We start from the raw sequence: 27,035 nt of genomic DNA, 5'->3' as shown, positions 1-27,035 counted from the left end.
ACTCTTTTACAGAGCATCTCAAGGCAAATGGTGCGAATGCTTTCTAGAAGTTTCTAAACTGGCTAAACAGAAGACTTCCAAGGATTTGGGGAGAAAAAGGATGGAACAAAATAGTGAAGTTTAAGTGCAAGCTGATGTGATAGATAATACTTGCTGTGTGATGGCAACATATTTGGTGTTATAGAAATTGCCTCCTTGCCCCCCCAAAAGACAACCTGAACTTCAAAGTGTTTCTGTTTTAAGAGGAAGACATGAATAACGGAATATGAGTGCAAATGCAGGCAGGGACAATGCATCATGAAAATGGGAGGGCTTGGGGAATTGTTTGTTTTGGTTTTACACTTAAAATGCATTATTATCTGCCTGGACATTTCTCTTACAGCAATACCATCTCATCACTCATTATAATGCATTTCTATTCTGGAGAGTGGTACAAAGGTTATACAGAGCTGCTTAGACACCAAGCCATTGGCATGTAGGATTTAGCTGTCAACTGTAGTCTTATAAATATTTTTATTCCAATACAACCTCCTTAAAAAGTCAGCCTTTATCATAAACACATTCCCTTCTCTCCCCCATTATAAAGTGTAATCTTTGTGTGTCAAAAAACAACAATACATTTTCCTTGATTAATTTTTCACAAGGGTGATCAATTCATGGTGTTGGGAGAAAAGTTATAATACACATAAAAGCTTCAAAATGCATTCTGAATCTTAAATCCTTCTCTAGATTTAATAATCATCCAGCTGGCTACACTTCAGACAGCAATGCTTCAATGGGAAGATTAATGAACATTTGGTCTGCAGTTTAATCCCTCTAGATTTTAGCATGCAAAGTGCAAACTTTTATAAATTAGACTATTTTTATGCATTCCAATTATATGTCAAGGTCCAAATGGCTTTAATGGTAACTTTGAGGCTTCTTAGTCATAGTTTGCTCTCTCTTTAGAGTACTTAAGTTTTTGCAAATATTAATTCACTCCACTACAGTACTCTCTAGACCATTTTAAAGATTACTTTTCAATATATCATCTCAAGTCAGACACACCTTCAATTTCTTATTTATTTATTTTATACAATCATCAGTTATTTTGCCTTGCTAGCAGTATATTCTATGGCAAGGATTTAACTGAGCAAACAATTTAAGGCACAAAAGTGAACAGTAACTTCCCTTTAGACTTCCCTACAGCCATATTGGCCAGTTACTGCCTCTACCTTTTACAGCAGCAATTGCTACCTGGCAAGCTCCTGCCACACCTGATCAATGTGGTACCCATACTGTTCAGGTATTGCATAAAGTCCAAAAGGATGCTACAGCTGGGGTAAGAAAATCTGCACCCAAGTTGGGGCAACAGGGAAGACACTGTCCGTGTGGCTTTGTCCTCCTCCCTCAGCATTTCCACACCGATGCCTTCCCTTTCCTATGCTTCTGGAGGGAGATGCTGATAATAGCAGAACAGCCTATGAAACTTCATTTGCAGTTAATGGGGCAGTCTGAAATGATTACAGTCAGAGGAACTTCTTTCTTAGAGGTAACTTCAGTTTTTCACCACGGGACAAAACCTAGCTGTCAGTCCAGTGTATTTCAAGATCCTGTGGACAGTTTTGTTGGACAATTACATATAGAAGCAGAAAAAATAAGTCTTCATAGAGCTCTTATAACTGAGCCCCCCCCCCAACCCCCAAAGCACAGAACCTTTTTGCTTCACAGTTCCCAGCAATGAGTACAGGGCAGAGAACTGAGGGTGGAAAGAGGAAGGAAAACCACCACCACCATGATGGCGAAAAGTTTTCCTTCTCCAGTTTGCTCCAAGTCTGGTTTCAAATTCACAGTAACAAGACTTCATCTCTCTCTCTTTTCTCCAATTATGGGCACCAGTTTCAATAAACTAGAAAGATACAGGAAGGCATGCTTATCTTTTAGCTTTTTCTTTTAAATGCCAGTAGTAACTATACAGATACTCCAAACTATTTTCAAACTAAGCCAGTCAAGAGCTTTGGCAAGAAATGCAAATGGTATACAAGTCAAATGTAATAAGCAAACAAACATTACCCTCCTGCTGTAAAAACAGTGCTACTTATGCCAAGATAAGGCTTAAGTTATTTGGTTATTGTGACTAGCCTATTAGTCAATATCCTAATGCATTTTTAATGTGCAGAGAGAACAGTGCACACCTCTTGTCACCTCTAAGGCTAAATCCAAAACACTGCAAAGCCCAAGTCTGATCGCAAATTCTTCTCCTTTTATTTTTTGTATTGTTATTCCACTCAATTTCTAGTCATAATTCCACTAATGCATAAGATTTTTCATTTTTATTACAGCTTCTTCTAGACTATCCTGAATACGTTATTTCCCACTTACTTATCTAAGAAGCAGACTTCCAATGACCGAAGTAGTTTTTATAAAAAAGGTAACTCAATTCTGTGTCAGGCTATTTGGAAACATTTGCACTATTCGTCTGCCAACTTCTGAAACACATTACTCATACCAAGAGCCTTCTGCCATCTTCTAACAGAGATTTTCTAATTTGATGGTCTGAAAAGCCCAGAATAATCCCTCAAGGTTTTTTATTTTAATCATAAATTTTATGACAGCCAGAAACAAACTCCTTATCGTGGCCATTTCTACAAATGATTGTACCTTCTAAGACACTTATATTAAAACCAGATTAATTTACTGTGGAATTTGCATATATATCTTAATCACAATTCAAATAATGAAAAAAAAAATCAGTAAAAAAGCAGTAAGCCATGTGTTTAGAATTTGTATTGTAGGTGTCAGTGGAAGCATTAATTCTGCAACAAGTGAAACAATTCAGATTATCTCACCCTTACACTAAGAACTGAGCACATAAATCATGAAAGAGGCAAAAGGCTAGTGAATTTGAACAGGTAAGGGATAAAGATTAAGAGAAGGAACAAAACTGTAGCAGGAGGCAGCCTGTTAGAAGGTAAGTCTAATACTTGCAGCCACAAAGTCAGTGCATAGCTGCCCAGCAAGAGAAAAAAGTGAAGTGAACTCTCTATTGCCAAGTCAAGGAGGAAAGAGTTTTTACAAGATTATTAGATATAAACTACAAAGCCCAGCACGTTGGATAAAGCTCCGTTGTAGCATTGCCACATCCCAGAGTACGTGCTAGTGGAGCAGCCACAACTAGGAAGATGCACGCATCTACAACAACGCACGCAAGCTACAGCAAATACAAGAAAGCTGCCTCGGCATTACCTGGAGCTGCCCTTGTTCTCCTCGCTCACTGCATCCAATTGATTTTGGCAGGTACTTCTTCACAGACCGACAGAGCCAAGTTCAACATCCTTAACTTCCAAGATAATATATATTTTGGCAGGTTGCGTTTAGAATCTGTCTGCATTAAATTATACCAAAAATCTTGGAGCTTCCGGGCACAGAGCAAGGTGCAGCATCACTCTTGTAATCAGGATGCAATTAAAGCTGGAATGTTATCAAGTAAGAGACTGGGAGTGAAATGACCATAGAGGCAGCCCATAAACACACTCAAAAGGGATGAAAACTTCACTGTCACTCTCAGCCTTTGATATTTTGAGATGCAAAGAACAACTGACACCAAAATAAAACAACATCCAGCTGAGCAGCCACTGCTAGGTTTGAACAAACCCTAAATTAACAATTCAGCAAAGGCAGTTATGGTTTAATTTCAGCAACAGAAACAGATTTATATTGAAGTTTGACCAGATCTTGGCTGTAATTTGAATAGAGTCACGATAATTTTCCAGCAATTCTTCCCTGTACTTAATTAAAAGCAAGATGCTACTTTTACAACAGCTGCCTTCACCTATGCCATTTGAGATAAGACTCTACACCAACTTTATCCCACCTTCAGTTTAAATCGAGCACATCAGAAAATATCAAAGCTTCTAAATTCTAAAGCTATGTTTTATAAAAAAAATTTTCAATAGTAATCTAGGAGAAGCAAACTTTGAATACCAAGAGCTCAGGTCCACTGGGTAATCCAGATAAAACAGTCCTTGAACTCAAAACTTAATCTCCTGTCCAGCAGCCCTTCAAGCTGGTTCCTCTTTCCCACGGTTTTGTTTTATAGTCTAGAAACTTTCAATGGCTTCCCGGTACCAAGGAAAGTAATTTTCCTCTTCATTGCCTGTTAGGCTGAGTCTGCTCCCTGCTGGAATCCCTAGGAGATCTTCCATACAGGAAGATGGAGCCTCCCCTCATCAGAGGTCTCCCCTGACCTGGTGTGGAGCAGCCAGGTCCCTTTCTCTTGCCTGCCCAGACACACTCAGAAGTAACCACTAAACTGAACAAAGGCATTAAACCAGGTGCATCCTCCACACCACTGTTTTCTTCATCAAAAACACTGTTTATGAAGAGTACCCATTTATGAACATTATGCCCATCGAGTTATCTGTTAAGCAAGTCATAATGTGAGAAAAAAGGCAGTGTTGTTATATGTTGTCAAATATTGCATGGTTCCAGTCCAGAAGTAGCTTAGCTAACCCTAATTTGCTAGAACTTTCTAGATATTATGCTCATAATCACTATGCTTCATCTAGTGGTTTTTTGTTTGTTTGTTTTTAATTTTAGGGTAAACCTGAGGCCGGGCTTCCATTCTGCAGCATTATTCAGAGAAGAATCAACTGAAGGATTGGAGAGCGCTTCAAAATAATCCATTATACTGAACAGACTTTAGTCTGAATGCTATGTAAGCAATATGAATTTCTGATTCCAACATAGCTGTAGAGAAGAAATCAATGTCATCAATCCAAAACCCAATGGAACTGAGTTATTGACTTTCTCATCTTTTTAGATGACATCTTCTGGTATTTCAGTTAGGATCAGGGGACAGTAATTTGGTTTTTCTCATTTTATCTAGTTGGGAACTCTGGGAACATTGCAGAAAAAAAGTTACATTTTCTAATCTGTGCAAACAGGAGTAGGAAAGAAATGTACTATAGATATGTACCCCAAGCACACAGAGGTGGCTTCTCCCCTGACTTTTCCTTTTTCATTTCTGCAGGTGTTTAATTGAGTTCACTTCACTTTGTGTCTGTAACAATTGTGAGCTACACAGTACATGAAGCACGTAACATTAAAGCTCTTTCACATGTCAGAAGGGAGTCATGATTATCCATATCTAAAAGTGAAAAAGTATGTGTGGGGAAGGAGGTTTGCCTTTTATTAAAAAAAGAAAATTGCTATCTCTGAGTGGGCAAAGTTTTAGGACCTCTGGTACAGAACGCTGGAAACAGATGAAGAAGCACTGGAATTGTCCAATTTTCCAAAATAATGTTAAACTAAGACTTCTTCTAGTGATCAAGTGTGAATTATTGTATGCATGTACATGAACACAGTCTCTGTCATGTAAATAATGACATCTAACAAGGCCAATAATATTCTCATTCAATTTCCCCCACAAATTATTAAAAAGTTAGGAAGAAGAAGTAGACTTGAGCAGAAACATTGGAGGCAACCTGAGACCGGTGGCCAACAAAAGACAGCTGATACTTCTTGCCCAAAGCCCTCATCAAGCATTTAGTGGCTGTCTTTCAGCTGACTCAGAACTGCTGATGATCTTGTTTACATGACCCAGTCATATAAACCGAGGAACAGATCCAGCTGAAAATTAATAAAATAACACAAACCCAGATAATATTTGAAACAACCTGCTCCATCTCTCTGCCCACAAGTTAGTTTTCAGGCGAGTCTGGCTCACAGCATGGCTGTGCAGCTGGGACAGTGAGATGGGGGAGAGAAATCCTTCCACAGGCAATTTTCACTAAGGTTGCCTTAAATGAATCCTCAAACCGCTCTCTTTGAAAACACTTAAATACACATAACAAAAAATTAATTTCACTCTGTCCATTTATTTAAATCGCCAATTATTTAAGTAATTGTGGCAAACAGACATGAGAAGCCACAGATGCTCTCTATACTGCAAGGAGCTGGGGGAACTCAGGGACAGACCTCAGAAGGACCCTGGTGCTCTGATGGTGGGAATTTACCATGCAGTGGAGAGCCCTGACCTAGATGCCTCTATACACTAAATCAGTGTACCAGGAGGTTTGGCATAACAGTATATGGTGCACAGATGTCTAAAGACAGAGAAAAGGTATCATAACCAAAACCCCTATTGCTCTTCAGAGCCCAAGCATCAAGCTGGAGGACCTAACTTGCCTCAGAGTCCTGAGCACTGTGCTGGAAAGAAATGGTCAAATAACTTCTCCCAGATACAGACAAGAGGCCCCTTTACCCACGATGTGAGGTGATGGGGGCTGGGAGAATGAAAACTATACCTACTGTTTCCTAGAAGAATTAATTCACCATCAGTAAGGAGACTGACTGTCCTCTCAGTCAAAGAACCTACTCTATCTTCCTACTACAGCCAAAACATGGGAAGCTGGCTCTCCAGATTAGTGATACTACAACATCTACCTGGGAGGAAGCAGTCTGTATTCTTACTCCTCCTCCAACGCATGTTAATCTGTTTTAACCAGTGATCAATTAACCTAAAATACATAAACAAGAGCATGAACAAATCACTGGAGAGAAGCCTTAAAGAAGATGAAATGCCAACAGAGTAGACAGAAAAATAGATAAAAACTCTGGAGGAGCTATTGCTATTATAGTTCCTAAAGTCAGAAACTGCTTGCAAGCTTGACATGATCTTGTTTTTGTCATTAGAAAACAAATATCTGACCTTCTGAGCAAGGAATCTTACTCAGTTACCATGTGTTAAGTCTGATAACTCAAGCGAAACCTAGCTTATATTTAACTAATATATCAAAGGAGGCATCTATTTTGATCTTAAAGGCTCCAATCAACCAGCTCTTATGAAAGTCTACTCAAAGAGCCAAAGAGTTAATTACTCTCATAATAATTACTGTCATATTCATTTTTTTTTCTTGTGTTAACAAGAAAAATAGCTAAAAGCTGCGTCTCTTTTTGTTAGACTAAAACTGGTTTAACAGTAGTTATAGGTAGTATTTACAGAAGATGCTGAGAAACTACCTTTGGCATTTTAATTTATAGCACTCTTTTTTTCTTTTATGAACTATATGAAGTGCTACATCAAAGGCAGAGAACATGCATCTTTGCCTTGGTAACTATTTTTTTTTTTTTAACCTTCAACGAATACTCCTTATCAATCTCCTGTGCTTCATATATTCTCAGTTATACTGATTGTTACCAGTTCCAGCTGTTTTATGCTCATTCTTAGTTTAATAGCAGGCTTTCCTTCCTCCCGGATATGGTTGCTTTCACCCGCCATATTTGCAATCATGGTTTGTGAGTAATCAACTTTTATTAAACAGCTCCTAATTTTCCACATCCATTTTTCCCCTCCCAGCCAGTGAATCTTACCAGTTTCTTAAGCTTCAGGAAGTTAGCAATTCTGCTGCACTTCAGGAACTGCAAGAGCAGTTGCATTTACTCCAGCAGCCTTGCTGAAGAGCCCTTATCATTGCAAACTGTTTTATATATAAATATAAAATATATACATGTAAATATACATATATAGATATATATATGATGTCCTTTCCTATGGCTCTTTTAGTTCTGCTATATCCTTTTCTGGAGATGGAGCAAATGTAGCAGTAGACAGCAATTAGTGTCATACAGAGTAACTATGGTTTTGTTTTCTTTCTTGAGTGGTCTTCCCTCTGTAGACTTATTACTTGCTCTCTACAGGTCATAGTTTGGTTCTTGCCATCTGAAAATATGTTGCACCTTCCTGAAGATGTTTGTCCCCTTCCACTGACTACAGAGAGCATTTGCATGACCACTCACTTGGATTTTATGGCTGAATTTACTGGAAATTATTTTCAGCTTCTAATTTACATGCTCTGCTTAACTGACATTTATTTAGATTGCTCTTTATTATTTAGTAACTGATTTTTACAGATGTTTTTCCTATTTTTTTCTAAGATACTACGTTATGATTTCATTTACAAACAATGTATTATTCCAAAGTGATTGCTTTCTCCTTCAGTTTACTTTTAAAAATCTGGTACAATCTTCTTCTAATTTTAGGTATCAGCAACCTAGTTTTTTCTGGCTTGGGTGATGCCCATCTTTTTCATACAGCTCTCTGACTGCCGAAACTTTTGCTAGTTCTTAAGAAACCTCCTCCTCCTCCTCGCAACATTTTCCTCAAGAACATACTGAAATGCTCCCAGCACAAGGCACAGGGCCAGCTAAATAGGCAGGACAAGCTTCAGAATGCTGCTATGGAAATTCTACTCTTTAAATCCTATTTTTACATGACCCAAAAGAGTTCCTTCACTTTAGAAGTCTATCCTATATGAAAAAGCATTGCAAGAAGCCTTAAGAGAGCTGATGGTATTTTACAACCAGTTACATGAAATCTCCAACCAAAGCCATCTAAATATAATTCTTCCATGATAACTTTTTCCCTCCTTGAAACAGAAATTAAGAAACAAACTTCTCCCACTCTCAAACTTAAACCAGTGACCTGCATGAGATGCCTTCTCTTCTATCTGTGAAGCTAATTTTGATGAATTTCTGATCTTTCAGACTGTTGCTTCCATTATTGCTCTCACAAAAAAATATATGCATAGCCACAAGACATATATGATTAGAACTTTTTTTTAACATAATTACTACCTTTTTTGGTTTTGTGGTGCTTGAGATGGATTTGTCACAGGCAGGGCTGTTTACTTTTTACATCTTTTCCTTGAGGTTGGATACATCCTTTCATTCCCTACCCTTGGTTACCCTGTTTATTAATCAGTACAATACAGCAGACACTGCCAAGGCCAGAGTTTCTTTCCCAGAAGTGTGCCTCAGGATGCTGTCAGCAGACAGAGGGGCCCTGCAGAGCAGCACCGGGTGCCTCACGCATGGCAGAGGTCTCGGACCAGCTACGAAACTCGCAGCCCGTCCAGTAGCATCCCTCGGGGTCAGCACTCTGCCTGTCGGGGCCCCGAGCAGGTGAACAGCGCAGCCGTCCAACATGGCACGGAGATCCAGGAAAGGGACGACAGGAGCACTCAGAGAAGGAAGCCACAATGAGCAACAAGATTTATTGCTGCTCTGGCTGCAGTTAGCAGCAGTTAAGCAGCACGCTGCAGAAGCACGGCCACTGAAATCAGTGGCAACACCAACAAACCCAGCTGAGAGTTATTCCCGAGGGCTCCTGACAGACCACTCCATCTACCCTTCTGAAGGATAATTTTTTAACGTGGCTGAAGTTTCCCTGTTATCCAAATGCTGTAACAATACTTTCCCTCTGCTACACCGAGCTTATTTTCCTGCACCTAGCTTTCAGCTTTCCTAATGAGCTCTCAATTAGTTATGCAAATTTGAAGAAAAAAACATTCAGCATGCTTATGGCAACCTCTTGCTTCTTGCCATTTAAGTTCACTAGCTCTCTGTATGCATTCGATTATCAAAGCCATGCCTCGCAGAAGGGAAGGCAGCACCAGCAGTTTCTGTGTAAAACACAGAATGCTATATGCTAGAACTGTAAATAACTGCATATAAAATTCCCCTGGAGTTTTGGTCCATTATTCCTCCTTCTACTGAACAGATGACCACTGGAAAGACCCATTTTAAATCCTGCTTTTTAAAACACCGTGTCTGGCTATTATTCGGGAACTCAAAAATTTTTAAACCAACCTCCATGTAAGGAAGAAGGTGGGTTTCTGGGCCTTGCACAGGACATGTTGAAACTTGGCACGGATCCTCTAACAAATTGAGGGGGATTTCTAGTTTAAACAGCACTGTCAATCCAGATGTGAGCATCAGAACCTTAGTGTTTCTCCAAAACGTAGCCTGATATGCTGCTGTAGTCCAGAATAAATTTCTGTAGGCTGTAATGGGATGAGTCCCTTGTTGGAGCTCTATTAATTAGCTAAATGTGTGCTGATTTTCAAATTTAAACAGCCTGCCTTGTAGCTGTTCTTCATGAATGCATTTTATTTCACTACTGGGCCACATTCAGGGCATCTGCCCGACCCATGATCGAGCTGACAGGTAACAGCTGTATCACCTTGGGTCACACAGCTACGTGTAAATTACCTCAAGTGCTCTGCGAATGTTTTTATACAAATCATCTTTAAAAGTATCATTGTGGCTTTTTCAGACCTCCATTTTAAAGCTTCTATATATTCCAGACCGACTTTACCATCTTTTACCATAATGCTTACTCAGTTACTGAACAAAGTGAGGAAAAAAACAAAACAAAACCCAAACCCCACAGTAATTTAGGTATTTTGCACTTATTCCAAATCTCTGAAGTGCAATGGGCTTCTCTCTCCAATTGATTTCAACCAGACTAACAACTGTTTCAGGATCACTGATTTGCATATTTTAGAAATATGTTTTAAAGAACCAACAAAGACTGTACTGAATACTTCCATTAGTTCAAATATTCTTAATATAAATATCATTCTATAGTTACATTGGTATCCAAACAGAAGAATGCCAGACACTGAGCATTTCCTCAAAGCAATGCCATTTGAACATGCAGCAGGTGGATGAGACCTTTCTGCTACCTGCTCTATGCAAGGAACAACGTGATAAAAAAGAAGCAATGCTGCTTCAGTATAGTATGAAGTCATGCTTTTGGTGCTGAAGGTAACAAATTAAATTCCATCTGGCAGGCTATCATCAGGCTGGCTATAACATTATTTTGACAGGAAAAGTAGACTTTTTTTTTCCAAATCATCAACTCCTTTGTTATAGTCTGTTGTGTGGAAAGGGAAAGTTGTCTTTACTGAAAGCCGCTATGTCCACACCGCTGTTTAACCATAACCTTTTCTGACAGCTTAACAGCATCAATTTAACATTCATTAACATCTATTCTAACTTAGGCTAACAGGCAAATCAAGGCTATCTCCAAAAATTAAATTTGCAGACTGTTTTATAAGTAATGTTTTCTATATTGTTAACCTCAGTACATTTTAAGAGCTTTCATTAAAAAAGGTTTTTTTCCCCTCTCTAAACTAATAGGTTTTTCCCCCCCTCTAAACTAACAGTAATAAGAAGGACTTCTCATTACTGCTTACACTGAACACAACTTTCACTCTACACAAGCTCCTGTTTTGCAGTCTCCCCTGCCACCAGTATTTACTGTCATTATTACTTTTTCAAAGGATCAGGTCTGGGCTCGTACACAAAGACAGGGCTTGTGTACTTATTCTAGAAGAAATGTCTCATTCCTTGACACCTGAAGTTATTCCAGTTCCTGTAGCGCATGTTATTTACCTATGCATTTTTTCAGACCTTCAGGACCACTTACTCAACTTCTTAACTGTTGAATATGAACATGTTTTGGAAGCAGCATTTGCCTCCTGGCTCACTTGAGGAAAGACAGACATACCTTCCCCTTCAGTAGAGGAGATCGGGTTTAAAGAAAGAATTATTGTGAAGCTTACAGCCATCGTGAGTCTTCATATTTTCAGTCAGGAGAAATGACTATGCATATTCAGATCAAGAGCTGTAAAACAATGCTGAGCCTGAAGACACCCACGGTGATCAATCTGATTCTGAAGTGACACACACAATTTATTCTTCTTAGAGTTAATAGTAGAACCAATATCCGCATTTCACAACCACAAAGAGTTAAAACATCTTCCCCTCAACTGCTTGGAAATTTCTCTGTGACTCGTATTCAAAGGGGCCTTATCTTTTTCCCACAGGCTGTCTTAAAATAGTTATGACAACTTTCACACATAAGTATTTCTTCTCTTGCTGCCATTTTTTGGTTACAGAAGTCTGACCTCTGCATCACCAGCCTGTCTTATAATGCTGGCAGACAATTCAGTCTCCTCTTTGCAGACATACCGAATGCAGTTAAGATACTAGCTGCACACATGTTGGGTCATGATGATAAGGCTGGCACACCAGAAGGACAGCAGCCCACGTGCAGTTCTCAGTCCCATCTTTGTGACACTGCCAAGGAAACAAAGGTTACATACTTGTTCTGGGTTCATCCTCAAAATGTAGGAGAGTTATCCTTGCTTAATGCCAGAAACAAGGCATCCTTCCAGGAGAGAGCAGTACTTTTCAAGTAGACCCTGGGATGACATCTCAACTCTTGTTTCAGAGGTATCCACAAAAAGGACTTCAGCATCCATACATATCTGGGCCAATGGCCACTACCACAAGTCCTGTGCGTTTAAAGCTCACTCGTCTAACAGTGATAAAGTCTCTACTCACGTGAGGGTGACGACTTATGTTGGACTTCTCCTATTCATCTTCTTTTCAGGGCCTGCAATTAGTGTGGTCTTGGCTCTGTCCTTCCTTTCAGTCTTAGCTTTGAAATTCAAGACCAGTGTTGAACTATACTACACTCAGAGCAGTATAATGGTGGCATCAGGAGCTCTTCTGCAGTTGGAAGAGTCTTTTAGGTTTAGGTGAGAAGTGGTGCCCAACAGTGGTATTGCATGGAGGAGACAGCTGAAGGAAAGGGATTCGCAGCAGATTTTGATATTCGCTCATGTGATACATGCAAATGATGAGCTTTCCTGTACCTTATCTGAGGCATCACATGCCAACAGAATGTGTTGTTAGCAAATGACAAAGGTGTAGTTCTAGCCATGCAGCTCTGCGCATTGGAAAATCCTTCAGACAAAAAGATTTGATGGTGTAGCTATCACACGAAGGAAAAAAAAAAAAAGGAAAAAAAAAAAAGCATCACAGTGCCAACTGAGCTGCAGAGTAAGCTGAACATGACTAATATGAAGAAGGTATAGAGCTGCTGGTGTAGTTAATACTGCATGTCACACCCAGAGTACAAAAGGAGTGTATTTCTATTTAGGTACAGATACTTGTCTCAAGTTCATCTTTAATTTCAATGTCATGTTCATGGAAAGGTAAACATAAAAAAAGGAAAGCAGTCCATCCCTTTCAACCCTTCTCTGAACTGAAGGGAAAATGCAGTTAAAAGTGATTCACATGCTCAAAGAAGAACCCAAGTAGGGAGGAAGGACACTCTTTACCTTTTCCTTCTTCATCAATTCATTGGCAGCAGAGATCAACTTTCTGAAGCAGTACTCACTGCTAGTTGGATTAGAAAAGCGGTAAATCTCTTTCATGCTGAAAGATGAAAGCTTTAGCTTACTTCCCAGTGAGGCTTTATGGATGTGCTCAGTACTCCAAGAGGGAAACAGAGCTCAAAGCATCACAGTGAGCCGCACAGCCATGGTGGAGCTGTGCATTCCCAGCACGCTTTGAGACACACGCTCACTCTTATTCCCCTCTGAGTCCCTTGCCAGGAGCAAGGCACAGAAGACCCATCAACTCAAAGCATGACGAGAAACAGAGGGAGCTAAATGGAAAGCATCACTTCTTTTTGTTCCCTGGTTTAATTTTCTCAATTGTATTTGCTGCATGTCTGAAGCACAGTCAGAAGGCTGAAAGTTGGAATAAGGCAACAGGGATCATTTACAATTAATTGCCAATTACTGCTGCAAGCCTCAGATCAGAACCTGTGTTTCAAAAGAACTTTCTTCTCTAGCTACACAAATTACATCAGTTACTTGGGCCCCAAGGACCAGCCTACTCGGTCTTTTCACAATTGAACATTTGTATGGTTGTTCGGACAGGATGCCACTGTTCAGAAGAAAAAAGTTTGTATTTTAAGATCACTTCTGTAAGTCCATCATTCCCTCCTCCATAAGCAGAGAAGGAATGGATGGACAGCAACTAAAACCAGCTCCACTACAGTAAGGATGAGGAGATTAATTGATTCTGGAGCTAAGAACACAGGGCTTCTAAAACTTTACCCATATCCCTCCTTCCTATCCCCAAACACAAACTTCGGAGAAACCTGAGAAATGAGAAAATGAAACATTTTAACAATCGATGCAAATCTCATTTTCCAGACATAGAAGACTGCCTGCACAGAATATGAACGTAGTAATAACAAGCTCTTCCTGTTGTTGAAAGACAAAATTGAAGAACTGGTTAATTGCCTTATGCTGTTACCAGTGATGGAAAGGTGGCCAAGTAGAGGATGTCCCTGAGCCCTGATGACTGGAATTCGGGAGAACAGTCGTGGAAATCATTGTGTGGGCCTCCCCTGCCCCGGTATTTTTCATCAGACATCTCCTTTGATCTGGTAATACCTGAGAAAGGATACTGAATTTCTTGGACTTTAATCTGACACATTATTGCTGTTTGAATGTTATTAAGTTTGCTAAACTTGTAACTGTCCATTGCCTTTTTTTTAAAATCAAGTTTTGTAAAAGATTTGGCTGCCTGTTTTTTTCATAGTTTTCTGCTAAGTTTTATTGAGCTACCAAAAGCTCAAAAGCCAAGTAAAACAGTAACTTACTTTCCATTACAAAAGGTTAGACTTTGAAATTACAAAATTACTTCTTAATTGATGGCAAAAATAAAGGGTATTTTCTAATTTGCAGATTTATCTCAAATAAGAAACTACTGCACTACTGCCCTGGAGGAAGGTACTGAGAGATCACATGGGAGGGTAAAGCCAAAGGGGTTTGACATGGGCATTTCAATACTACTGATCACATTGCACATGCCACAGCTCATTACGACAGCACAAGAAAAACAGTACAGAACTAGACAGTTAGCTTTGCTCTGTTTCATTTTGCTTCCATCTAATTTAACTACCTGTAGAGGAAATACTCTTGAAAGCATTAAAAACTGAATTGCATTCAGAGCCAACCAGTAAAATGGACAAGGGACAGTACTAGGATACTGACTCTTGTAATTTGTCCACAGATTTCTACCACAGCATTCTAGACTGTCTGGACATAAACAAACCAAGGAGAGGAAGTAGGAAAGACCAAATAAACAGGCTGTAATTCCATATATAGACTGACAAAGGTATACTCCTTTTATTGTTAATTTTCAAAGGAAGATTATAGAAGACTTGCAAGAGAATAGACTCAAAAGAGGGAGATAAGTATGTATTCATGGCTAATTTTATGCTGGTCGGGAAGAAAGGTCTGAGAAAATGCTGGATTTCATTGACAATAAAATCTGATCTGTGATTTAAGTACTTCTCACTCTTAGACTTGGAAGGCTCTGGTGTAGTAGTATCTGCACACGATAAGCAGAACAACATATTATTCATGGTGCACGTTTATCACAGTGAAACTGCAGAGACACACACACATACAAACAAAGGATGCCTGCTGCTCTCAAAGGAAAATCTTTCCTACTTTTAGGAGAGGTACACCAAGAACAGAAAACTTACAAAACCATCATAGTCTCACCCCCAGGAGATTATTTATTTTCTTATGCTGGGCTGTGAACCAGCATGCTGACTGAGGGAAAATGTTGAAAGGTATGCAATTCTCCCAAGTCCCAAGCACCCAGTTGCAGCTTTCTAGCTGGGAAGCGCTGGCCTAGTAGCATGCCACAGGTGAGCATCTTACAATTTATTTTGCCATCACTGCCGGAAAGATCAAGAAACAGAAAAAAAGATGTCCAGAGAAATTGTATGTATGTCTAGGACCACAGGAATCTATAAATATAGATGCAGAACTGCATCTTTTGACTATTTCGTTTCAGAAGGAAAAAACCCCTAGATTAGACAGCAGCACTGTCTTTAATCATCTTGCCAGTCACTGGCAACTGTGCAAGCAGGCATGCTGTGTGGGACTCAGCTCTAAACGCTGGAGTACACCTCCATGACAACGTGCTGGCAAGCAGACAGAAGCTAATTCTGCACTAGCTAACCGAGGTACTACAGACAGGGTAGCTCTGTGTACAGCTGCCCTAGACACCTGCTCAGAACACCTGCAGACGTAACTCTAAGGCCCACAGTACTTCCTATCCAGGTACAGTCACTTGTGAATCCTCCTTTCCTTTACATCAGCCTTAAAATTCATATCCCCGCTGATCACTCCCTTCTGTAAGGACCACCACCCAGCTGGGTGAGAGGCATTACAGCAGTAAAACATAAAGCAGTACAAAGTATCGCAACCGCACTAGGAATTGGGGCTGTGCCTGGAACCCTGATTTAGAAATGAGAAAAATGAAAGGTCCAAGGAGGAACCATAATAAATGCCTGATATCAAATTATTTACTACAGATTAAGAATATGTAATTTGCTCAGCATTTTTGTTTTGCTAAGGAGGCACAAGACAGACCCATTTATACAAAGGGTAATACAATAAAAGAAGAGATTGTACATTTTACATTTAAAAAACAGCAAGCTAAGCAATGAGCTTAAGTTAATAAGAAAAACTGAACTAGGAAATTAGGGGAAATGGTTTGATGGTAAGGCCAAGTGGAAAGAAGAACAATTTCCTTAATGAGGTAGTTACTCTTAACTAGCGGAGCTCAAAGCAGGCATTTACTAACTGAAACAGACTGGGTAATATATTTCTCTTAGTATGCTCCGTTTAAGATAATGTCGTTTCTTGTTGAGTCTTGGGTGGATAGCAACTTTATGCCTGGATTTAACTTTGAAGAAACCTCTTTCTTGCTCTGTGAGGAGTAAAACCTCTTTAAGGCAACATGAAATAGAAAAAGCCATCTCTATGGCACAAAGCTTACTTCAGAAAATAAAAGCTTGAGAAGAACCTTTTTTTCTAATTTGGCTTTTCAGCAATACCCTACGGCGGGAAATGTAGATCAACCAAAACCTGAAAACAATCACCAAGAAAATATTTACATCATCGTCTGTGTTCTGCCTTCACAGTTCTCAGGATGTAAGAATTTATTGTCGTTTTTTGAAATTAGTAACAGAACAGAAATGAAATGGGGTTGAGAGAGATCAGTGAGAATTTAAAACCTCACTTCTCATTTACTGACTTCTGGATTCCAGCCATGCATTTGCTGACCTTTTTTATCCCTTACTGCCATGTTCTCTCTAGCTTGGTTTACTCAGAGATTATCAATTCACCGTTGAGAACAAAATGCCACTTTTCCAAGATACTACTTTAAAGTTTAAAAGATTTTGACAAGTCACACATCTCTAAGGATTTGACAGGTAAAGCTTTCTATCACAAAGTAAAACGGTAACAGAGAGGTTCAATCAAAATATGCAAACAAAAGTTATTTATCCCACCATCTAGAAATCTAAGAGTAAATGAAATAATATCCAGAGTAAATACCGGTCCTAGAAATTCAATCTAATGGTACACGAAAGCAGGAGGTTTTCTCCTTTACTATTTGTTTGCTTGGTGGGTTCGGTTTGTGGTTTTTGGTTGGTTGGTTGGTTGATTTCTTTTGGTTTTAAGATCAAGCAAACCTTTAACTATTAGTTGCTTGCAATTCAGTGGAACGATTGATTAGAAAAATGTGGCATATTTCTACAGTGGATCTCTAATCAAAACTTGGAAGCCTGAAGAAATTATGTGAGAAAATTCCAGCACCTACAGAGTCAGGAGAGAGAGACCCTGGGCTGCAGTAACTTTGGCTCAGAGTCCGTAGGCATCTTGCTGAAATTTTCACTTGTCTTGTACTCGGATATTTCAAGTGTACTATTAACATGAAACTCTATGCCTCCCTCCAGTCATGGAGAAAGACAGCTAGCCGGAGATTGGGCTGAGTATCTGTTTGACTGCTGAAAGGAGAAAAATAGCGTCCTGTTGCTCCCCATTAGTTTGGAGAGTCCCTGAGATACTGCTGACTGGAACACACCGCCATCACAATATAAAGGCACAAAGGAAAATTCACTGGCATTAACATAACTCTTTAACGAAATATTTTGCAGTATTATTTCCACTTCTAAAGGGCCTTAAGACCAGCTCTGTGCTGGGACCTGGAAAAGGCAGCAGGAAGGATAACTTAAAAAGATCAAGAGTTGTCATCCTTTCATCATCTAGCGAAAGAAAAATCCTTCCAAATAATTATTTCTAAGTTAAAAAAAGAAAATAAAATTTTAGTATCACTTGCAAGATTTCTGCAGCACTGTTGTTAAACTATTACATTTCTTACTAGTATCAGCCGAGCTGAAAAAACCCCCACTGTTTTCAGTTGCCCAGAAGACAGCATGAACAAAAATGTGTATAGCGCAACATACTGTTAACTGTGCAAAAGCAATGTCCAGATAAATTGAGAGCCAGTAAATCAGCAGTGGGATTAGGAGAAAAATAATTAAACAACACAGACCAAATTCACTGTTGTGTAACAATTTAAGCCATTCCTGGTTTTCTAATTGGTTTGTTCAGATTAACAGACATCCAGAATTTACCTAATAAACAGGTAAATAATGTCACGTAATGCTTACTACACTAGAGACATACCTCACTACCCAAACACTAATTGCTTCTGCAGTGTAGTGTCAGATCTACAAGGCATCCTTATTTGCCTGGAACAACAGTGGTCACAAAATGAACAAAAAGGATACCATTACTGGGAATTTTTTTAAATCTAAATTCAATGAGCCATCTCTTCCTCTCTTCCTATCAGCACATACCACTTGGGAAGCTAAGGACTGGTACAATTAATGGACTAAACTCCATCTGTCAACTACCTACTTCATTTAGAAGTTTGAAATATAGGTCCTTTATATTTACATCTGTAATGCTAACACAGAAACTGTATGACATCCTCAGTCAAATTAACAATGATCATCCACAAATATCAGTGTCCAAAGAGACGGGACAGACACAGTTTCAACAGCTAGCAATTATGTTCTGTGCAGATGTACTGCAAAATGCTTTGCTTCTCTGACACCATGCAGGTGGAAATGAAAACAAGATTTCCGTCTTTGAAAACACAAACAATATAGTTACATGTAGCTATTCTTAAAGCAAGAGACTAGAGGATTTCAGCATTGATACACTTTCCATGCAAGAGCAATACAACACCACTCTCTCAAGAGAAAGCTGTGCATTGCAAAGCCTGCAATTCGAGTCTTACCAGGTCCCTCCTTAGCACAGAAGAGGTCTGTATCAGGTAAAGCATGTTTTAATTTGTTGTATCTCATCTCACCTTCAATTCTTTGAGGAAAATAATTAGACTGCTAACACTGAGACAATCTCCATTACATGCCAAATTGTGGTTGCTGATCCAAAACGTTGAAGGCTTTAGAGCTTCTTCAAGGAAATGGATGACCTAGATAAACCTCTGTTAAGCCTCTTTCTTGGAGGTGGCCTAAAAACATTTTTATGAAGCTTTTCAAAGAACTGGCATAAAACAGACCTCTAAAATAACAGCCCCCATGCCAACATTACACTGACCTCATGTTTGCCAATATTTTAAAGCAACTGGAAGGAAACTAACTGTGTTAAGTGCTGATAAGTGCAACTACAAACATATTTATTGTTGAAAGGCTCCCTCACAAGGCAAAACATAAGATTATCCTAAAGTTAATGTAAGAAAACATCCTTTTTGAAACAGCTTCTCCAAATGAGACTGTATCAACAATAAATCCCAAGTTGGCCTAGTATTCAGGTTTTTGAACAGAATCTGAACAGAGCAAAAAGTCTGTATCCTTAAATACATACGTATGCCAATTATGACTTCTGAGAAAAATGAAAACAAAAATCAGTGAATTTATGCCCTGAAACCCAGTTAGCTTCTACAATTATTATCCTAACGTATTTTAATAGATGTTTAATGTACTGATTCCATTACTTTGCCTCGATAATATCAAAACAGAACATTCCAACATTTAATTACTATTTATTTTGTGTGTACTATGTTTTGATGCTAACTAATGCTTTTTAGTTCCTTTAGGTGTCATCTTCACCCCTAAAATAGTCATCAGGATCAACTATGCTTTTTGTTGCCTTGAATAAAAACTGTGTACCTAAAATAGCTGATATTAAAAATCAAGCCGTAAAAGCAACCAAAATACCACTTAGTCCAGAGAGCTAGTTCCTTTTTGCAATTTCATCAGCGAGATCCTTTTGCCCCTCACTTCCGTGCAAAAAACCTTCAGACCAAGTTTTCCATAATTGCGGGCAGAAATAGCATCATTGCTTCAATCCTTCCTTTACAGAAATACAACTTTTTTCAGAGTAACCCAACATCTGAATGTCTTCATATAAAAAAGCTCCAATAAACACAGTTCATCCTTTCCTAAGGATGAATGCAAGAAATAATCAATGTTTTTGTCACACAAGTGTGTGCTTCCACTATAGGCCAAACAACTGTTCCGTGTTAAGGGAAGGAAAACGTTTTCAGGATACCTGTAAATGCTCATGCAGATTTGATCAAAACAAAGAAACAGTGATAATATCATAGGTACATCTACACTGGCAGACGCCCACGGGATTATTTTATATAGAATTTTCTTCTATTCTCAGTCTCTGTAGAACTTTCAAACTCCTTAACAGCCCAATATTAACCACTCTGAATATGCCCAAGACTGGGGCTGGCCACATTAGCCTCACACCGTGACCAGCTCAACCAGCTGCCAAACCCCACATGAGGAATCCTTTCTGCACGCCACCCGCAGCACAGGGAAGGAAGGTGTCCCCAGCCTCAAGAGGAGAGGGAGGACAGGCTGCACGAGCACAGACTGGCCAAAGCAGCGCAGTCAGGTTTAGGAGAGGTGTGCCTACAGACACCAGCGCATGTCTGACCAGCAATGTGCGGCCAAGACTCACGCCCTGCTCCTCCCTTGGCAACACGTTACCCACAAGGGCTTGCACTGGCAGTTCAGGATTTGATACTGACAGAGAAATGTATTTGTAGGACGCTTGCTCTACTTACTGCAGAAGCTGAAAGGTGCCACCTCCTCCCACTGTGGAGAGGGAAGGGAAAGGGTTTCTTTTTACCATTTAGAAAGCTATAGAGGGTAGATTTGGATTGGATATAAGGAAGAAATTTTTATGTTAAAGGTGGTGAGGTACTGGAACAGGTTCCCCAGAGAGGTTGTGGATGCCCCATCACTGGAAGTGTTCAATGTCAGGTTGGATGGGGCTTTGAGCAACTTGATCAAGTGGAAGGTGTCCATGCCCGTGGCAGGTGGGTTGGACTAGATGATCTTTAAGGTCCCTTCCAACCCAAACCATTCTAGGATTCTATGACATGGGACCTCTGCTCTTTCTTATTGTTGATTTTGGTTGTTTTCTACTTTTAGTAGAAAGTAGTTTACTTCTCTTCTACTTTAGTTCACCCTCCTAAACCCTCCCCCCAAGCGAGGCAGTGCTGTTCCATTAGCTAGGTTTGTACACGAATCCCCTGCCTCATCAATTTTTGCTATTGGCCATACCTCAGCTCCTTCATATTGCCTGACTGTGGCAGACAACAATTTAATTTACCAAGGACTACAACACCTGAATTTAAATAGAAATTAAGTTAAATATGATCTCTGTATCACAGGCAAACTGGTACAGTCGAATTAAGCCTGATTTTAAATTCTGAAAACCCCTCATAGTGCTAACTGCTACAGATCCTGCATTTAACATTCAGATTTAAGCAGCATGCAGTAATTATGGCTTAGAACCACATATTTAAAATGAAGCAGCAATAAAAACAGGAAAAACACCAGTACATAAAACTTCTTGCAGCTTCATAATGCTTTAAGCAGAGAGCTGAAAACCTGAGAACTTGCAATCATTACAATATTGAAAAAGTTTTCACAGTATTTTAAACATTCATTACATTTCTTTGCACCCATTTTACTCATATCTAAGACTGCATAAATTCAAGACTAAAGAATCAGTACTGTGAGTTTAGCCCAAGGTATATACATACCTATTAAAGGTACATATATTAAAGGTGGTGAATAAACCTCTTACGGCTCTGCACAAAAGCATTTTCCAACCTTCATGAAACAGCATGCAAGAATTGATGAATGAAAGATTATCTACTATTTTAGTGATAACTTTTTAAAAAACTGGGTTGAAATATGCAAGGAAGGACTTTATTTCATAAGTCACTTTCTCACTTAATTTTACACTTAGCAGTGTGTCCAATATAATTACTCATAATAAATTGCCATATGATTGAATTTTTCTCTTTATCCAAAAAAGCATCACGAACATCTGATGTTCTGTCGATTAGAATCTGGCTCAATGTCTGTAATGGAATTTTCCACAAAAAAAAAAAAAAAAAAATCCTGTGTTAATTCTGAGAGAATGATTACAGAAAGAGAACTCTAAACATTTCCATACCTTCTCTAAAACTAGGATGGAAGAGGAAATAATTCCTCAATACAATCTTAATTATATGTATACAAAAATGAAACATGCTAAATTTCAGTGAGACTTTGAGGAAGCATGGTGGGATGCTAGGAGGAGATTACACAGAACCTGAAAATAACCATTCCTGGAGAATTAAAGAAGAGTTTATGCAACTTTTTCTATGAATTGTTTTCCTATTAGATTTTTAAGATAAATGAAAACCAATGCCAGAATATTAATAGAAAGTCTTAAAAACCACAGCAGCATTAGAACAGACATAATGCTGGAGGATAAGGCAACAAAATTGACCAGTGTAAACCTTCCCAAGTAGCCCTGACACACAAGCATGACTCTCTTACACCACAGTGAAATTGATGCCGAATTTCATATTTATTTATTTAGTAAATAAATTACACCCTTTCAGCAAGTATTTCTAGAAAAGTAAATCAAAGACTGAGCTATAAGAAGTTCCTAAATCTTGAAACTTACTCTTAGATTCTTAAAAGGACAAATTCTGAACAAACTCAGTAATTATAGACAGATGTAGTGACTCCAAACACCTGCAACTAGTGATAAAGGATTTATGTCACATGCCCAAAACCACCTCTTTCACTTTCAAAGTTAAAGAGTTGGATGTGGAAAATCAACTACAGTAATGAGAATACCCTGGCTTTGCAAGCAATATTGTCATAAGTCTCAAACCATGACTGCTGCATAGGATTAAAGGCAAATTAATCATTTTCAGAGTAAAATAATTACTGTGGAAACCATTTGTATTTGTTTCCTTCCATGCCAGGTAAGACTGAAGCAGCTCAGCAACTAAGGTGTAAGGAAATTAACACAAGCTTATGAGATGCTGTATGACAGAAACAAGTTAAGATGTCCATAATTCAAACTACTAACAAACATCATCAAGTAGGAGACGTGATGGACCACATGTGGAAGACACAGAGGTGAGAAAGCATCAGAGCACAGCATCAACAGAACACACAAAGAAGTAATAGAGATTAATATTTTCAACAAATGGGTAATGAAGCAAATGAAAAAGGCACAAGAGACACATATAAGCGATGACATGAGAATACGTGGTAAGGTGCATAAAACTTGATTGAAATGCATGGAAGAGGAGCAGTAGCTTCAACTCCAGCTGGATTCCACCACTGCAATGTTTGTTAAATCTAATATTGCATACTGGTGACTATCTGCTAGAACCCTGAAAAGAAATAAAAAATGACTTGCAAATGCTGGCTCAAACTGCACAACTGGAAAAGGTTGTGCAAGTCTGGAAGGAAATCTCTGGAAAGAATGGAAAATGGAATTGGGGGCGGGGGGTGCGGAGTGAATAAGCAAAAAAAAGACTGAAGAACCAAATTACAGCTGGTAGATGAGATCATGGTGTATTAACACAGGATGAAGATCCCACTAGCCCATGGTGTCATTCTAGCCTTGACAGTGATGCTGAGATCTTTAGAATCGTCTGGAACTGGATAGCTAGAACACTTGTACACTTAATTCAAAGTGGTGAATGGCTGAAAATAGCTTGAGAATTTGAGTCTTCCATTTTATAGGGCTATCTTAGATTATTATGCATAACCTTTCATTGCAACAGCAGATATGCTGAAAAACATAGTTCTCAATGTGTCCAAAAAATCTCAGTAACAAAAGACACAAAGTAAATCTTAACAGGATAGTTACTGTTTAGGCATTTATTTTAAAATAATTTTTATTCATTACCACTTCCTTTCCAAAGGTCAGGATACTTCCTCTAACACATCAAGCTACTTACACAGCTTGCTGAAAGAATGAACCATAAACATTATGTCCTTTTCAATTCCACCCCACATTCAGCATCTTGAGACATCCCACTCCTCTGAAACCTACTGCTGGGCAGCTAACTACCTCAGCCTTGCCCCGCACCATCTTCCAAACTGTCCTTCCTCCTAGTCTTAGCTTCTTCATCAGTTATACAGAAAAAAGGATTACTTTATAACAACTTCTATACTGTTCTCGCACCCCTATATAGTACCTTATGAATGTTCATATTCTCTTCTTTCACCTGCAGACCCATCCCCATCCTTTCATAAGCATTTTTATGACATTTCCTTCACTTCAACTGCTGCAGTACTGATCAGACTGTGATTTGGAGAAACTCGCACCAAGTCCTCACCTTTCTGTACAACAGGGAAACCATTTGTCTGCCCCATCTCTTCTTTTTTTTTGTGCAACATAATTTAATGTAGATAAAACCAAGCTAGGACATAAGTCACGTCTTTTTCTCCATGAAGAAAAGTTTCATTCAATAGCAAAGAATAACTGACAGAGAAAAATGACAAATAATATATAAAAAATAAAGCTAAAAAATTTGAAAAAAAGATGCGGTAGAGTGAAATATGGAGGAAGATCCTTCAAAAGAAATACAAGTTTAACACACAGCCCTTGTGATTCATTGAGCAAGTCTGAAGTTAGATGAGACAGAATGAATTCACAGTACCATTTGCTAAGAGTAAGAAATAAATTCTCTAGCCATATGCTGCTGATGTTACAAAAAAGACAGTGAATTGTCCTCTTACTTTGGAATGGGTCCTGTCCCTTAGGCAGTTAAAACCACATCTAAAGATCTGCACTGGTGACCATAGGCACTGCACATGCCTGGGAAGTCACAGCAGAACTTGAGAGCTGGCCCAGCTGTGTGGAAAGTTTCTCTTCTTTGGGAAGGGAACTGGCGGTTTGTCTCCAAAAAACTCTGCATGGTAACTAAAGATCAGAAGACATATTTCTCAAGATGGTAACTTACAACTGAAGCACTGATTAAAAGAGGGAACTTAAGACATATGGAGATAAAGATAGCAGTGCCTAGTTGTATCAAATGCTGTCAGAAAGATTTTTAGCATCAGGGATTTTTCATTTTGTCTTTTTTTTTTTTTTTTTCCTTCTTCAAAAAGGGTGGATATTTTCCAGTTCAGTTTATCTCTTGTGCCCAGGCAGTAGAATTCAACTTTTAAAACAGGGAAGCTGGAGTAAGAGGAAGCTGTTTCTACAAGGTTTGGAAGTTCACAGCCTTTGAAAACTTAAAATTCCTTTCCTTATATCTGCATTAAAAGAGATCCTATGAACTTTTCAAACAATACAGAAAACAAAGCACATAACTTACCTCGTAGTAACTTCGCACAGCATTGCAAAATGCTTCATCTGCTACGATTTGCGTCTCCCCATTCAAAAAGGCCTGGAAACGTTCCTTCAGTATCTGTAGCTGCTGCTTATTGAGCTATGCAAGAAAAAAAGGAGAGAGGAGATAATAAATACAGTTAGTCTCGAAGTAAAAGTGTGCAGCACTACACTCATTTGGAAGCTGTGAACAGGGGAGAAAAGGCAGAGGCTCCCTGGCCAGCTGGCTCCCTAGTGAGCAGCCATTCTTCAGAGTCCCACCTGGGCAAGTCAGGTTGCTGCAGCAAGTCATGCACACACTCAGCATGCAACTAAACCTCTACTCTTTCCCTTGTGTCCTCAGGATGCTACAGGTAAGTCTGCATGGATACTTCTTCTGAGCAATATTTTATATGCATATGCTGAATAAAATGGCTGACCTTCCCTATGGCAGAAGCACCAGCTAATAAAACTTAGCTCTTAGGTCCAGTCTTCAAATATTTTAAATACGTGAAAAACAACTGAGATGCCTCCATTTTTTGGTCTAATCGAGGTGCTACCATTGGCATGTTTTAACAAGCATGCTCACTGTGAAGAAAATGGATGAAGCATGCTCCCTATGAACAAAATGGACTTCTAGCCACAGATGTTATACCAGTATCAACAACATAAAACAACTCATCTTGGGGAACAGCAGCCACAAGGCTCCAAGAATGATACCAAATTACATTTGGTGAACTACATATCAAAGTTGAGTGTATTTTGAAAACAGACTCCTAGTAGAGAACATTACATGATTAAACCTTGCAATCAACCTGTTTTTAACCAAAGTTTAATGTTATGGGAAAAAGCAAAATCTGAAAGCTCTCTAGGGATCCAGATACAGGCCTTTTGCCAAGGTTCCTACCAACTCTTGAAATATTTAGTAAGATATTTCAATTCTGTGAGAAGTTAGAATATCACATCAAAGGAGACTGCCACTAACATACTAATATAACAAAGCAACAGTTAAAAATAGTTGTTTTGCTTTCCCAGAACTTAAAAACTCATGTAAAGCCTTTATTCCAGTGAATATTCCTGAACTTTAACATTAAAAAAAATCAAACACAACTCATTGAGAAGGTTTTCATCCTTCCTGTATTTTGCTTTGTTAAAAATAAACAAATAAATATATGTATAGCCAGAAATTGAAAATATTTTTTCAGAGGCCAGAAAGTTATATTTGTAATGGCTAACCTGCAACAAATAACATTACCCTGATCGCATCATTGTTTCTTACAGAAGAACTTTTTGGCATCTACAGTAAGTATGGTGACCTTAGGCTTTCAGGTCTCTAGTGTCGACACTCTGAAGCCATTTAAGCTACAACACTGTTACAACATTAGCAAAATTACTGCTTTCTTGATAATATGCCTACCTTGGACAATGCCTATTTCCTTCATATCAAGGGAGGATTTTCATCCTACATAAAGTCTGCGGAGTTTGCCAAGCCATGTGCGTCTATGAAACACGTAGCAATTTACTGCAAAACTCTCCAAATTGAACACAAACCTGAAAGCTGTTCTATTTTCACAGGAAACAATAGTACAGATGCCATCTAAATACTTGATATGAGAAATCCTCTGAAAAATGGTGAAGTGTAGGCAGTAGCAATGCAAAGCCAAAGAACTATGCCTTTGAAAAAAATCCAAGCAAGTTAAAAATACATGGTAATTCTGTTCCTCATCTTAATGAAATGATTAACGATACAGAACTAGCCCCAAGAAACCCCTACCAAAGACAAGGCCTCCCGCTGAGGCAAGCAAACTTCAACAGAGGTTGCTGTGACTTGGAAAAATTTCCTGCATGAGCTCTTGAGAGCAGCAGCCCAAC

General features: G+C 38.9%; 1 protein-coding gene across 22 annotated transcripts in view; it reads right to left on the bottom strand.

The window, feature by feature from the left end:
- The window catches only part of CADPS2 (calcium dependent secretion activator 2), a 322,654-nt gene that overhangs the window by 230,553 nt on the left and 65,066 nt on the right, over positions 1 to 27,035 (bottom strand). For all 22 annotated transcript variants that reach the window (XM_030014988.2, XM_030014991.2, XM_030014990.2 and 19 more), the window contains exon 2: positions 25,171 to 25,284. In XM_030014988.2, the coding sequence (XP_029870848.1) occupies positions 25,171 to 25,284 (114 nt within the window). The remainder of the gene's footprint in view (positions 1 to 25,170; positions 25,285 to 27,035) is intronic.

The sequence above is a fragment of the Aquila chrysaetos genome, chromosome 5 (genome assembly GCF_900496995.4).
Source record: "Aquila chrysaetos chrysaetos chromosome 5, bAquChr1.4, whole genome shotgun sequence".
Lineage (NCBI taxonomy): Eukaryota > Metazoa > Chordata > Aves > Accipitriformes > Accipitridae > Aquila > Aquila chrysaetos.
Note: the sequence above shows the minus strand (reverse complement) of the source record. Positions and strands in the feature narration are given on the sequence as shown.